Below are 15,089 nucleotides of genomic sequence, written 5' to 3' on the forward strand. Positions count from 1 at the left end.
AGTGCACCTGAGATGGGCAAAATGTTATATATATATATATATATATATATATATATATATATATATATGTATGTATGTATGTATGTATGTATGTACATACGTACGTACGTACCTGAGTCTTCCTCCTGCCCCCTTCAGGCTGCTCGGTCCCTTGCCATCCTCCCCCGCCTCCTGAATCCTCCTCAATTCAGTCCAGTAATCCCTTTAGTCGCATACACAGCCAGGCTGTGCACTCTAACCATGGGAGTGACCTCTGTATAACCAGGCAGAGGTTCTGACCATAAGAGTGACCGCTGTATAACCCTGCAGAGGTTCTGACCATAAGGGTGACCGCTATATAACCCAGCAGAGGTTCTGACCATAAGAGTGACCACTGTATAATCCAGCAGAGGTTCTGACTAGTGTTGGGCGAACATCTAGATGTTCGGGTTCGGGCCGAACAGGCCGAACATGTCCGCGATGTTCGGGTGTTCGACCCGAACTCCGAACATAATGGAAGTCAATGGGGACCCGAACTTTTGTGGTTTGTAAAGCCTCCTTACATGCTACATACCCCAAATTTACAGGGTATGTGCACCTTGGGAGTGGGTACAAGAGGAAAAAAAAATTTAGCAAAAAGAGCTTATAGTTTTTGAGAAAATCGATTTTAAAGTTTCAAAGGGAAAACTGTCTTTTAAATGCGGGAAATGTCTGTTTTCTTTGCACAGGTAACATGCTTTTTGTCGGCATGCAGTCATAAATGTAATACATATAAGAGGTTCCAGGAAAAGGGACCGGTAATGCTAACCCAGCAGCAGCACACGTGATGGAACAGGAGGAGGGTGGCGCAGGAGGAGAAGGCCACGCTTTGAGACACAACAACCCAGGCCTTGCATGAGGACAAGAAGCGTGCGGATATAGCAGCAATGCTTTTTGCCGCCATGCAGTCATAAATGTAATACAGATGAGAGGTTCAATAAACAGGGACCGGAAACGCTAAACCATCCCAGATGTTCATCGGTCATGTTACTTGGTTGGGGTCCAGGAGTGTTGCGTAGTCGTTTCCAATCCAGGATTGATTCATTTTAATTTGAGTCAGACGGTCTGCATTTTCTGTGGAGAGGCGGATACGCCGATCTGTGATGATGCCTCCGGCAGCACTGAAACAGCGTTCCGACATAACGCTGGCTGCCGGGCAAGCCAGCACCTCTATTGCGTACATTGCCAGTTCGTGCCAGGTGTCTAGCTTCATGCCCGGTTTCAGGTCCAGCGGTGCCAGCCACAAATCCGTCTGTTCCTTTATTCCCCTCCAAATTTCCTCCCCTGTGTGCTGCTTATCCCCAAGGCAGATCAGCTTCAGCAACGCTTGCTGACGCATGCCAACAGCTGTGCTGCACTGCTTCCACGATCCTACTGCTGCTGGTGCTGGGTTAGCGTTTCCGGATGAGGTACAGCTTTGAGATGCGTTGGAGGAGAAGGAGTCAGAGAGGTAGGTGCTGCTGTTGTTATCCAGTGGGAGGGACGGCGGTGCAGCTGTTTGCGGCGTGGGCAACACCCGCGCCGTAGCAGGTGAGGAATCACTGCCAGGCTCCACAAGGTTCACCCAGTGCGCGGTAAGGGAGATGTATCGACCCTGGCCGAACGCACTTGTCCAGGTGTCAGTGGTGAGGTGAACCTTGCAGGCAACGGCATTCTTCAAGCTTCGGGTTATTTAGCTGACCACGTGCTCATGCAACTCAGGCACTGCAGAGCGCGCAAAGTGGTAGCGGCTGGGAACCACGTAACGTGGGATGGCCACTGACATCATGCCCTTGAAGCTGTTTGTCTCCACCACTCGATATGGCAGCATTTCGCAGGCCAGAAGCTTGGCTATGCTGGCTGGCTGTTACTGCCACGGCCCGCGGGTCATTTGCTGGCAATTTCCTCTTGTGCTCAAACATCTCAGAGACAGACAACTCAACCGTAGCACTGCACACCGAAGGGCTGTTGGTTGTTGTGTTTGATGAACACTGGGAGACCTCAAGAGCACTAGTCCGGAAAGTGACAGTGTCAGCATCGTCTGATGTTTGTGAATGTTGTGAACCACGCAATGGCTGGGCTACTGCTGCTGCTGAGGCGGGTCTGGTGGTGAGTCTGGTGAACCCAAGGGAGGCAGTGTTGCTGGTGGTACGGTGGTACCCTGTCCTGCCGCGTTTGCCCACAGAGTGGGATGTTTGGATAGAATGTGGCGGCTCATGCTGGTGGTGGAGAGGTTGTTAATACTTTTCCCCCTGCTCAGGCGGGTCTTGCACACCTTGCAAATCGCCATGGTAACATCCTCAGTGCAGTCTTCAAAGAAAGCCCAGACTTTAACTGGCTGAGGACTCGGACCTCGTGCGTGATGTGCTGGTGCTGCTTAACCCACTGCTGGACGCTTGAGAGGTCATCCAAGTAATTATCTGGTCCTGTTCTTTTGGATCTGTGAGGGTTGTTGTCCTGGACAACATGGGCAGTATTGAGTGGGTTTTCTTGGGTGCTCCCCTGTGGCCTGTACGTGAACCGTCAGGGGAAACACCTCTTCCCTTGCCCCTCCCTCTTTCACCGGATTTCTTCCTCATTTCACTTAAAGTACACGCTGACTGGCAGCAGTACAGTGGCAGTACAGAAATGCTATACAGTGGTGGGTGAGCGGTGTACCACTATTGTCAGCAGTGACACAGAGCACAATGCTATACAGTGGCGGGTGAGCGGTGTACTACTGTTCCCAGCAGAATCAGAGTGGCAGTAAACAATGGTATATAGTCTGGCTGAGCGGTGTACACAGAGTGTCAGTAAACAATGGTATATAGTCTGGCTGAGCGGTGTACACACAATGCTATATAGTCTGCTATATAGTGTCAGTAAACAATGGTATATAGTCTGGCTGAGCGAGCGGTGTACTACTGTTCCCAGCAGAATCAGAGTGGCAGTAAACAATGGTATATAGTCTGGCTGAGCGGTGTACACAGAGTGTCAGTAAACAATGGTATATAGTCTGGCTGAGCGGTGTACACACAATGCTATATAGTCTGCTATATAGTGTCAGTAAACAATGGTATATAGTCTGGCTGAACGAGCGGTGTACTACTGTTCCCAGCAGACACAGAACAGTACACAGAATGCTATATAGTGTGGCTGAACGAGCGGTGTACCACTGTTCCCAGCAGACACAGAACAGTACACAGAATGCTATATAGTGTGGCTGAACGAGCGGTGTACCACTGTTCCCAGCAGACACAGAACAGTACACAGAATGCTATATAGTGTGGCTGAACGAGCGGTGTACTACTGTTCCCAGCAGACACAGAACAGTACACAGAATGCTATATAGTGTGGCTGAACGAGCGGTGTACCACTGTTCCCAGCAGACACAGAACAGTACACAGAATGCTATATAGTGTGGCTGAACGAGCGGTGTACTACTGTTCCCAGCAGACACAGAACAGTACACAGAATGCTATATAGTGTGGCTGAACGAGCGGTGTACTACTGTTCCCAGCAGACACAGAACAGTACACAGAATGCTATATAGTGTGGCTGAACGAGCGGTGTACTACTGTTCCCAGCAGCGACACACAATGACTGGGGGGGACCCTGGCTAGCGTGGCTGGAGCGCGAACTACCCTGCCTGCCTACCCAAAGCTAAACCCACAGACAAATGGCGGAGATATGACGTGGTTCGGGTATTTATTTACCCGAACCACGTGACAGTTCGGCCAATCAGAGCGCGTTCGGGTCCGAACCACGTGACCCGTTCGGCCAATCACAGCGCTAGCCGAACGTTCGGGGAACGTTCGGCCATGCGCTCTTAGTTCGGCCATATGGCCGAACGGTTTGGCCGAGCACCGTCAGGTGTTCGGCCGAACTCGAACATCACCCGAACAGGGTGATGTTCTGCAGAACCCGAACAGTGGCGAACACTGTTCGCCCAACACTAGTTCTGACCATAAGAGTGACCACTGTATAACCCAGCAGAGGTTCTGACCATAAGAGTGACAGCTGTATAACCCAGAAGAGGTTCTGCCTGCTGTCTGTTGGAGTACCACAAGGCTCTGTCCTTGGACCCCTCCTCTTCTCTATTTACACTTGTGGACTGGGACAAATAATAAGCTCTTTTGGTTATCACCTCTATGCCGATGACATCCAAATGTATTTTTCAGCCCCGACCTCTCCTCCCCATTATGTAAAGTCCCCGACCGTCTATCTGCTGTATCTTCTTTCATGTCATCCCATTTCCTTAAAGGGAACCTTAAGGCTGATAAAAAAAATTACTTTTACTCACCTGAGGCTCCCCTCAGTCTCCTGCAGCTGAACGGTGCCCTCGCCGTGTCCCTCTGATACACCTGGACTCGCTGGCGGCCACTTCCGGTTTGGCCATCACCGGCCGACAGGCTGGGAACGCGGCTGATTATCCGCGTCCCCGGCCGCAATAGCGCCCTCTATAATGCTATTGCGGCCGAGGACGCGGATAATCAGCCGCGTTCCCAGCCTGTCGGCCGGTGATGGCCAAACTGAAAGTGCCCGCCGGCGAGTCCAGGTGTATCGGAGGGACACAGCGAGGGCACCGTTCAGCTGCAGGAGGCTGAGGGGAGCTTCAGGTGAGTAAAAGTCATTTTTTTTTCTCAGACTTAAGTATCCCTTTAAACTTAACATGACCAAATGGAGATTGTGGTATTTCCAGTTTCTCTCTCTGTTCCACCTCCCATAGTCACTACCAATGTAAAATACACCCAAATAACCACAACTCCTAAAGCTCACTGTCTGGGCATAATTCAGGACTCTTATTTAGACCACATATTAGCACATTAACTACCTCTTGTTACTTCCATCTCAAAAACATTACCTGAATTCATCCCTTTCTCTCAGGGTAGGCAACCAAAATGCTTGTACATGCTTGAATCATCTCCCGTCTTGACTACTGTAACACCCTAATCTGTGGTCTACCAAAAAACACTGGCACCTCTTCAGTCCCTACTAAACTCTGCTGCCCATCTCATCCACATTATCTCCCTTTCATCTGATGCTGCCCTTCTCTGCCAATCTCTACTGACCTCTGCCTCCCTCCTTATTCACCTCTCCCCCTGCTCCTCTAATGCTGCCCCTCTTCCAATCTCTACTGACCTCTGCTGCCCATCTCATCCTCTCCTCCCATTCCTCTTATGCTGCCCCTCTCTGCTAATCCCTACTGACCTCTGCTGCCCATCTCACCCACCTCTCCTCCTGCTCCTCTGATGCTGCCCCTCTCTGCCAATCCCTACTGACCTCTACTGCCCATCTCCTCTCCTCCCATTCCTCTGATGCTGCCCCTCTCTGCTAATCCCTACTGACCTCTGCTGCCCATCTCATCTTCTCCTCCCATTCCTCTGATGCTGCCCCTCTCTGCTAATCCCTACTGACCTCTGCTGCCTGTCTCATCCACCTCTCCCCCCCCCACTCCCCAGATGCTGCCCTTCTCTGCCAATCCCTACTGACCTCTGCTGCCCGTCTTATCCACCTCTTCTCCTGCTCTTCTGATGCTGCCCCTCTCTTCCAATCCCTACTGACATCTGCTGCCAATCTCATCTATCTCTCCTCCTGCTCCTCTGATGCTGCCCCTCTCTGCCAATCCCTACTGACCTCTGCTGCCCGCCTCATCCACCTCTCTTCCCGCTCCTCTGATGCTGCCCCTCTCTGCCAATCCCTACTGACCTCTGCTGCCCGCCTAATCCACCTCTCCTCCCGCTCCTCTGATGCTGCCCCTCTCTGCCAGTCCCTACTGACCTCTGCTGCCCATCTCATGCACCTCTCCTCCCACTCCTCTGATGCTGCTCCTCTCTGCTGATCCCTACTGACCTCTGCTGCCCGTATCATCCACCTCTCCTCCCGCTCCTCTGATGCTGCTCCTCTCTGCCAATCCCTACTGACCTCTGCTGCCCATCTCATCCTCCTCTCCTCCCATTCCTATGATGCTGCTCCTCTCTGCTGATCCCTACTGACCTCTGCTGCCCGTCTCATCCACCTCTCCTCCCGCTCCTCTGATGCTGCTCCTCTCTGCCAATCCCTACTGACCTCTGCTGCTCATCTCATCCTCCTCTCCTCCCATTCCTCTGATGCTGCCATTCTCTGCTAATCCCTACTGACCTCTGCTGCTCATCTCATCCTCCTCTCCTCCCATTCCTCTGATGTTGCCCCTCTCTGCTAATCCCTACTGACCTCTGCTACCCACCTTATCCACCACTCCTCCCGCTCCTCTGATGCTGCCCCTCTCTGCCAATCCCTACTGACCTCTGCTACCTGCTTCATCCACCTCTCCTCCCACTCCTCTGATGCTGCTCCTTTCTGCTAATCCATACTGACCTCTGCTGCCCATCTCCTCCACCTCTCCTCCCACTCTTCTGAGGCAGCCCCCCTCTGCCAATCCCTACTGACCTCTGCTGCCTGTCTCATGCACCTCTCATCCCGCTCCTCTGATGCTGCCCCTCTCTGCCAATCCCTACTGACCTCTGCTGCCCATCTCATGCACCTCTCATCCCGCTCCTCTGATGCTGCCCCTCTCTGCTAATCCCTACTGACCTCTGCTGCCCATCCGCTGCACCTCTCCTCCCGCTCTTCTGATGCTGCCCCTCTCTACTAATCCCTACTGACCTCTGCTGCCCATCCGCTGCACCTCTCCTCCCACTCCTCTGAGACAGCCCCCCTCTGCCAGCCTCTCCATTGGTTACCAATTACCCAAAGGATCCAGTTTAAACTCCTCACGCTATCGTACAAAGCTCTACACAAAGGCCACAGAGGCGCTCAGTGTTGATGATACTGGCAGATGCTGTTTACTCCTATCCTATTGCCTGATGAAGCGGGTTTGTATCCCGTGAAACGTGTTGCACTTTATTTGGCGTATCCAATAAAATTGTTTTGACTGAAAATCCACAGTCGTGTGTTCTGCTTGGAGGGGGTGAGTCCACCACTGCCTCCTCTATTACCAAGATGGGTTTTTAAGTTCTTTTAGTGTTTTTTTTATCCTATTGGCGCCTCTGTTATCCTATTATCTAAAGCTCTACACAAGTAACATTTCCTCATTAATCTCCATATTCCTCCCCGCCCGTAGCCTTCGCTCCTCCCAGGAGATAGCTTTGTCCTGTAGCTTGCTCACCTCCTCTCACTCCAGCATCCAGGACTTCTCATGAGCATCATCTCTCCTTTGGAACTCTATCCCACAGCCTGTCCATCACTCTCCAAGCCTGGAAACCTTCAAATGTATTCTCAAAACACACCTGTTCAGACAAGCCTATAATTTGCTATAGGGAGCATTGGAGATTCACTGCCTCATCCACTAAACCCTGTATCTCCTTCCCTATAGTTTCCACCTCCCTACCCTCTAGATCGTGAGCTCGCAAGGGCCAGGACCTCCTCCTAGTGTTTGTTTTTATTTTGCTATAATTAGCCATTTGAATGTGTACCAATTTTAGTGATCTCTCAAACAACACATTAACCCCTTCAGGACCGTAGGCTTACACCCCCCTAGTGACCAGGCTGTTTTTTTACAATTCAGGCCACTGCAGCTTTAAGGACTCAATGCAGGGTCGTACAACTGATTCCCCCCCTTTTCTGCCCACCAACATAAATTTATGTTGGTGGGCTCTGATTGCTGAAGGGATGTTTATTTTTTCATTTGCTTGTATTTTTTTAAAGGGGAACTGACCTTAAAATTTGATACTGTAAAAATATCTGATGTGTTGCATAATACTGCTTTAATAAATAAAAATATATGTTTTCTGTAATACACCTTTTAGTTGTCCTTATTTCTGTTACTGCATTCTAGTGCAGTGTGGAGCCATATGTTGGTTGGCAGGTTTCCAGTGCCATTCAGCTGATTTCTACTTCCTCCAGCCCCTCCTTCCTCAAGCAGCTCCTTTCTCCAATCAGTATGCAAATTAGCCTGTGATAGTGTACAGTTACAGTGATGTCATCTGGCTGTGCCTGTCTATGACTGTCTGTTTCTTCTCTGTATTTTGTCTATTCTCTGTACTGTCAGTATACCACACTGGGCACATTTTACACTAGGAGAGGGGGGCCATCCCCGGGGGTCATTACAATATCCCACTACATTTCTGCTGTGCACCAGATTGAGCTTGTTGGCTCTACATCTTCCAGCATATCTGATCGATACAAGTAACACAAAATTGGTTGCATCGTCAATTGGACATGCTCTTGGTGGCACCAATCTTTATTCGGTTATAATAGTGGAATCAGATGGTTGATTGACTGCCAAGTTTCCAGATGTATGGCCAGCTTTACACAATGTTATCGCCCACATGAGACCTAGCAACTTACAACGAATTAAAACATTCACTAACTACCGCCACATATTGCAACAAAAAACAACTCCATAAGATTTGTAAGCCAGGATTTGGGGCAGCACAGAGGCATAGTAGTTAGCGCTCGTCTTGCAGCACTGGGTCCCCGGTTCAAATCCCAGCCAGGGCTCTATTTGCATGGAGTTTGTATGTTCTTCCTGTGTCTATATGGGTTTCCTCCGGGCACTTTGATTTCCTTCCACATCCCAAAACCATATATATGCACTACACAATACACACAGAGACATATGACTATGGTAGGGATTAGATTGCGATTAGCCCTTCTGGTGGACAGTTAGTGACAATATACTCTGTACAGCACCGTAATATATCGGCACTTTATAAATACTGTAATAGCCCTGGCAACGCCCCTCCTAATAAAGTATGTGCCCAGTGTAACAATACATTACCTGTCCCAGGCCTCCGCTTGTCCCTCCGCTTTCCCCTAGCCATACACGCACACCCCACGTAGTTTCCTAGTACGAGCGCACGTATGACATCACACACATGGGCAAGGCGGCGGGAGCACAATCAAGTATGTACATGACCAGAGCCATGCAGGCACACAGGCCCCAAAACGAAACTAGCTGCCTGCGGGGGACTGGAGGATCGGTTTGAGACAGTGCAGGACGTCTGCAGGGGGCTGGGGAAAGCCCCAGGTAAGTGAAACTTTTTTTCTATCCTGTCCTGGTAGCAGGGAAGGTCTTTCACACCACCCTATTAAAAGTCCACTTGCAGCCTAGACAAGACAGCCCCCTCTCCTCCCATAAAACCTACCTCTTATACGGACTACCCCCCCTCAACAGCACTTATGCCAATCAGCCCCAGCCTGGGCAATACCCTCCCCAATTCCCGGAAAGCATGCCTTTATACAAAAACAAAAAACACAAGCATATACTCTGACACATACACATAATGGACACACAGAGGCACACACACACTGGCACTCACATTGTGGTCACTCAGACACACATTCTGGTACATATATACACACACACACACAAACACTGTACACATACAGACACGCAAACACTCTGGCGCACATATACACACACTGTGGACAGACACACATACACATGATGTGCACACAGACTCAAACACACATTGTGGACACACACACAAACTGTACAAAGCACACACACTCTCTCTTTGACACACACATACACACTCTGGAACACTCATATACATGCTGTGCACTTAAAAACATATTGGACACTCACACTGGCACACACATACAAAAACTGTACACACACTTTCTCTCTTTGGCACACAGACACTGTCACCCACACACACATAGTGTACATACATGCCTTCTCTCTCTGGCACAGACACTCGCACACAAAATGTCAAAGACACACACACACTCTGTCAACCCCCTCGCCCCTCCTCCCTAGCTAGCTCTGGACACAATCAGACAGTTCAAAGAAAAAAACAACACTGGCAGCCTCAGCCTTTGAACTTGACGAGGGGGGAAAGAGCATCACACACTATCTGAAAGGCTGGAGCTGTGGTATCCAGGCTTTTCCCTCTGCCATGTCTGTCCACTCCAGCCCAGGGAGAAAGCAGCAAAAGCTGCTCTGCTTGAGTGAGCACATTTTTACTCCGGACCGACAGGAGACGAGTGTACACCGCCCCTCCCTCCTCCAGTCGCCGGGGAATGACACACAAACAAATACAGGGAGGCAGTGCTGTCATGCGACCCTGATTCTGCAGATCGGGCAAGCGCTGTCATGTTGAGCAGAGACAGTTGGGGACAATTAGCCACCAGCAGCAGAGCGTGACATCAGGTGATGCTTCAGGAGGAAGTATCGCGAGATGTCAGAAGACGAAGAGATCCGGCCAGTGAAAGAGCACACTGTGCATGATGGGGCCGTGCCGCGGCAACACAAGCTTGGGGGGTGTGGCTACAGGTTCTTTATTATCATAACTTCTTTTTTAATACGTTTAAAAAAAATATTTTAAAAACACCCATATTTATTGTTATATTTATCTATGAGATATAGTTCAAAGTTAAGGTCAGTTCCTCTTTAAAATAAATTTTACTATTTTTTTACTTTCAATCCCCGCCCTCCCTTCCCCAGCCAATGACAATGAACAGCTGTCATAGGCATTAGTCTATGAGAGCCGATCGCTTCTGAGCTTTCCAGGGGAGAGCTGAGTGACACAGCTGTCCCCAGTACAGCGCTGCCTTAGATCGCAGCACTGTACAATGTAAATAGACAACGGTTCCTAGTGGCGATTGCTGCTAGGAGACTGATGACGGAGTGGAGGAGCATCGGCATGTGTGATCTCCTGCAAAACCCTCCCCCAGGACTTGACGCCAATTGGCGTTAAGCGGTCCTGCTGGCGTAGCGGCATTCACGCCCATTGGAGTGATGCGGTTGTTAGGTAATTAACTATGTATTTGTACTTGTATTGCTGGATGGTATGGTTGTTGAGGCACAGTTCTGGCTTGCATGCAGATTTCATGCTAATTGTATGCAGCTTGAAATTTTGTTGGTAAAAAATCAACAGGAAGTTAATTTGATTGGCCCAGTTCCAAGCTGCAGTTTGCATGAAATCTGCATGTAAGCTGGAATCATTTGCATCTCACAGACCATCACCTGACTTTTAGGGACCCTAGACATGGACTTTAGGATGGGTAAAGCTGGATCTCACAGACCATCATATGACCCTAGCAGGGACCCAGGGTCTGGGTTAAACTGGATCTCACATGACTCTTGTAAGGATCCTAGACACGGACTGTGGTCTGGGTTAACCTGGATGTCACAGGCCATCACCTGACTCTTGTAGGGACCCTAGACACGGACTGTGGTCTGGGTTAAGGTGCATCTCACAGACCATCACATGACACTAGCAGGGACCCTAGACACGGACCCTAGACAAGGACTGTGGTCTGGGTTAACCTGGATGTCACAGGCCATAACCTGACTCTTGTAGGGACCCTAGACACGGACTGTGGTCTGGGTTAACCTGGATGTCACAGGCCATCACCTGACTCTTGTAGGGACCCTAGACACGGACTGTGGTCTGGGTAAAGGTGCATCTCACAGACCATCACATGACACTAGCAGGGACCCTAGACACGGACCCTAGACAAGGATTGTGGTCTGGGTTAACCTGGATGTCACAGGCCATAACCTGACTCTTGTAGGGAGCCCACATGGCTCTAGTACATGATTCAATGTTTTATTTGAACAGAGAAATCTGATTTTTCCTCTGGATCTAATAATTAAGAGTCGAACCAATATACCATACACTTATGATTGATTTTCCCGAAAATATCAAACAGATTTTTCTATCTGATTTTTCCAACATATCTCATCACATCTTTATTTAAAAAAGGTTTATTTTCGATTTCTTATCATACAATCGATTATTTTCATATAGAAAGGAAAAATAGATTGATTTGATTGTAACATGTATGATTGACTTTAGGATGCATACAAACATTCAATTTTGATTGGCCAATGATTGTGAAATTTTACCACCATTTTGTAGTATGAGAACCAGAGAGTTTGAATACTATGAACAGATTGTGTAGGTAAGCTCTCATTACATGGAGGTGGTAAAATTGGTCATTGATTAGCAAATCAAAATTGGATGTGTGTACTCACCTTTAGATTGGAAGCCCATCTGAAGGACGGCTAGTGACATGAATTTTTTTCAATCTCGGAAGCACTGCGGGAAAACACCATCGCTATATAAATGAGTAATAATAGTAAATAATGTATATATAGCTCATGCATTTCTAAAATATTTGAAAGAATGCTTTGAAGTTGATGCAGGTACAAAATACACCTCTGCATGTTGCATTTCAATATCTCATTTCTTCCTTTACTGTTAATTCACAGAGCTAATCATAAAAACCGAGCCAACCAAGAAACCCAAGGTGAAACCTACATCACGATCGACCGGCCGAGCCAAAGCCACCGCTCCGCCACCCCCTAACCCAACATCCGATTGGGTGGAGCAGTTGCTGAAGGTCATTCAGGGTCAAGTTGATGTTCCAAAGGCTCCAAACCCAACCACAGCAAGGCCAACCACCACCAAACCACCAAAGCCAAAGAAAAGTGGTAAGAGCAGTGAGAGGAGGGGTCAGAGGAAGAGGACTAAAGCCAACACTGGGGCACAGTCCAGGCCAAACTCAGCAGAAGTGCGCAATGGATCAGTGCGTTTAGCAAACGGCGAGAGTCCGGATCGTGGAAGGGTTGAGATTTTCATCAATGGAGAGTGGGGCACAGTGTGCGATGATCTGTGGAACAGTAAAGCTGCAGCCGTCGTGTGCCGACAGATGGGGTACCCTCATGTTGTCAAAGCAGCCAAACAAGCAGAATTTGGAGAAGGCAAGAGCCTCTCTATACTTCTTGATGATGTTGAGTGCACTGGCAAGGAGAAGACTCTGCTGGAGTGTAAACACAAGGGGATAGGCAAACACAACTGTGTCCACCAAGAAGATGCCGGAGTCATATGCACTCACAAAGCATATGCCTAGAACTAATGTTTATAAAGGACTTCCTGTTTCTACAAGTAACTCAGGCCATAATGCAACTCAGATATACCTGAAGATCTGGTGTGTCCACCACTGTATCTCTCTAATACAAACTTTCTTTTCAATCTTCCTAATGATTTCCATAGAATGTTGCACACAGTGATGTGATCCATCTACTTAATACCTGCCTACATCCCCTAAAGTATTTAGCTGTTTGGACCAAAGGTTGATGAGCATTATTCACATGTGGTTTCTTTTTTTAGTTGAGATTGGTGGATCAATATTGTATTTTTTCCCCCTCATAATTTCTTACAAGATCCTTTCTGATCTCTGATGATCTACAGTCCAGTGGAATCCTAGTGAATTTCAGAAATTTCTGTTAACAGGATGGCCTTGATTTATTGAATTTCTCATATGGTTGAGATCATTGGCAAATCTACAAAACTGAGCAAGCTTATTAAAAATGATCAGGTGGGAAGAGTTTGCATGCTTTCGCTGCGTCATAGTGGACTGGTTAATAGTCAAAAGGGTTAGGGTTGGCCGCATATGCAGATATCCATCTTCTCTGTCCCCATACCACAGTTTGAAGTACTTCCAGCTGCAGTTCTGCAGCATGGACAGAAAACATGGATGCCTGTATTTAGCTGAGGGGGCTATGGAGCAGCCCCTTGTAGATAAATTAATGCTCACTGCTCCCCAAAAGTCCAGACCATTTACAAACTTTACTTTAAGGGAGGTTAATTTGTATCGTTTTTAAGAAATTATTGCAAAGTTCTCTTTAAAGAACCCCCTTGCTGGGGACTGACTCTTTTACTTTCATAGATATGCTTGAGGTGACCTACTAGTGTGCTTGCCCTGCAGAGCATTAGGTCATTAATAATTGGGAGAAAGTCATGGTAGTTTAGTAACAATAAATCTTCTTTGGAGTAGTCCACCACACTCAATATAAAACATGCATGAGGTTAGGAGGGTATGAAGAGTTCTAAGAATGTTGAGAATCAGCAATGTTAATTCCAACAATCCGTATCAAACTTTATTATATCAAAAATACAAAAACCTTCTTCAGTAAAAAAATGTCCTGTCAATGATTACATGAATCTTCAAAGACTTATAATCATCAATTTGTTATGTCATGAAGATCATAAACTTGACAGTTTGGCTACAGATAATAAGCTTTGTTTGCAAACTTTTTCAGGCAATGACACTAGTCTGTTTCAGGTCAATTGTTGACTCTTCATCAGACCTTTACAAAGTTAGCAAATTACAAAAGTCAATATAAAATAAAACCAATAAGCACCTCAATAGGAGACACCAAAGAAGCATCTATAGAACCAAGCTAGAATGCAGATATGGATGGGCAGCTGGATTACGTGACAGCCTGGCCAATCAAAGCCAAAGACAGAACCACGCTGGAGCAGATGAGGGAGATGAGTGGAATATAATATCCGGGAGGGCAGGTGTTAATGTCCCGCCAAAATCTGTTGCTACAGCGGACCTAGTCACGCTGAAACGCATAGAGAAGGTGAGTTAAGTTGCAATTGGACCATCGGGGAAATCCACACTAGAGCGCAAAAAACGCGCTGATCAGGAAGTGATGGAGCCACACTGGATCACAATGAGAAGGCAATTATCCAAAGGTGGAAAACAATGGGGTTTACTAACCAGGCACTAGGGATATAAACAATCACCTGCAAAAAAGCGCTGGTGATAATTTTGTGTTTTAAAACCAACTAGCACCAGCAACAGTATAGGCAAGGAAAAGTACCCCTGCGTGCTGGAGCCAGTACTCTCTGACCACTAGTCTTACCTGAACCAATGTCTGCTTTAATAAGCTGGTCCCTTATAGAGTGAGCTCTCTTATATGCTATAATTGGAGGAGATCTAAAAGAAGGGACTGTGGCACTCAAAGAGGACATAACATACCAGTGCTTTCATATTATAGATGCAATTTGGTGAGAAATGGTGTTATAAGAGGTAGAAAAAAAAAGGCGGTCCTCCATTTTATTAACGAGATGTCTTTGGTTTCAATAAAGTTTTTTTATGATCCAAATAACCCTGTGGGTTCTCCTCACTAATTTTTCAGGCTAGTGTCTATTGATAAATGTATAGCCATAATATCCATCTTGGACCTGCTCTTTGTTTTGGTACTTACTATACGTTTCATCCTAATGAGCTGCGGATTTGGAAGAGGCTAATGCAAGCTCCTTGGGTGAAAGCTGCAGAGTAGGAATGACCCTGTCGAGGAGAACTCATGGAGAAGCGTGTGATCA

General features: G+C 47.7%; 1 protein-coding gene across 1 annotated transcript in view; it reads left to right on the forward strand.

Annotated features, from left to right (window-relative positions):
• The window catches only part of HHIPL1 (HHIP like 1), a 112,316-nt gene extending 97,444 nt beyond the window's left edge, over positions 1-14,872 (forward strand). The window contains exon 9 of the mRNA XM_068254795.1: positions 12,182-14,872. Within this exon, the coding sequence (XP_068110896.1) occupies positions 12,182-12,822 (641 nt within the window). The 3' untranslated portion in view covers positions 12,823-14,872. The remainder of the gene's footprint in view (positions 1-12,181) is intronic.
• Positions 14,873-15,089: the final 217 nt, after the last annotated feature.

Source organism: Hyperolius riggenbachi, chromosome 9, assembly GCF_040937935.1.
Source record: "Hyperolius riggenbachi isolate aHypRig1 chromosome 9, aHypRig1.pri, whole genome shotgun sequence".
In the NCBI taxonomy this organism is placed as follows: Eukaryota; Metazoa; Chordata; class Amphibia; order Anura; family Hyperoliidae; genus Hyperolius; species Hyperolius riggenbachi.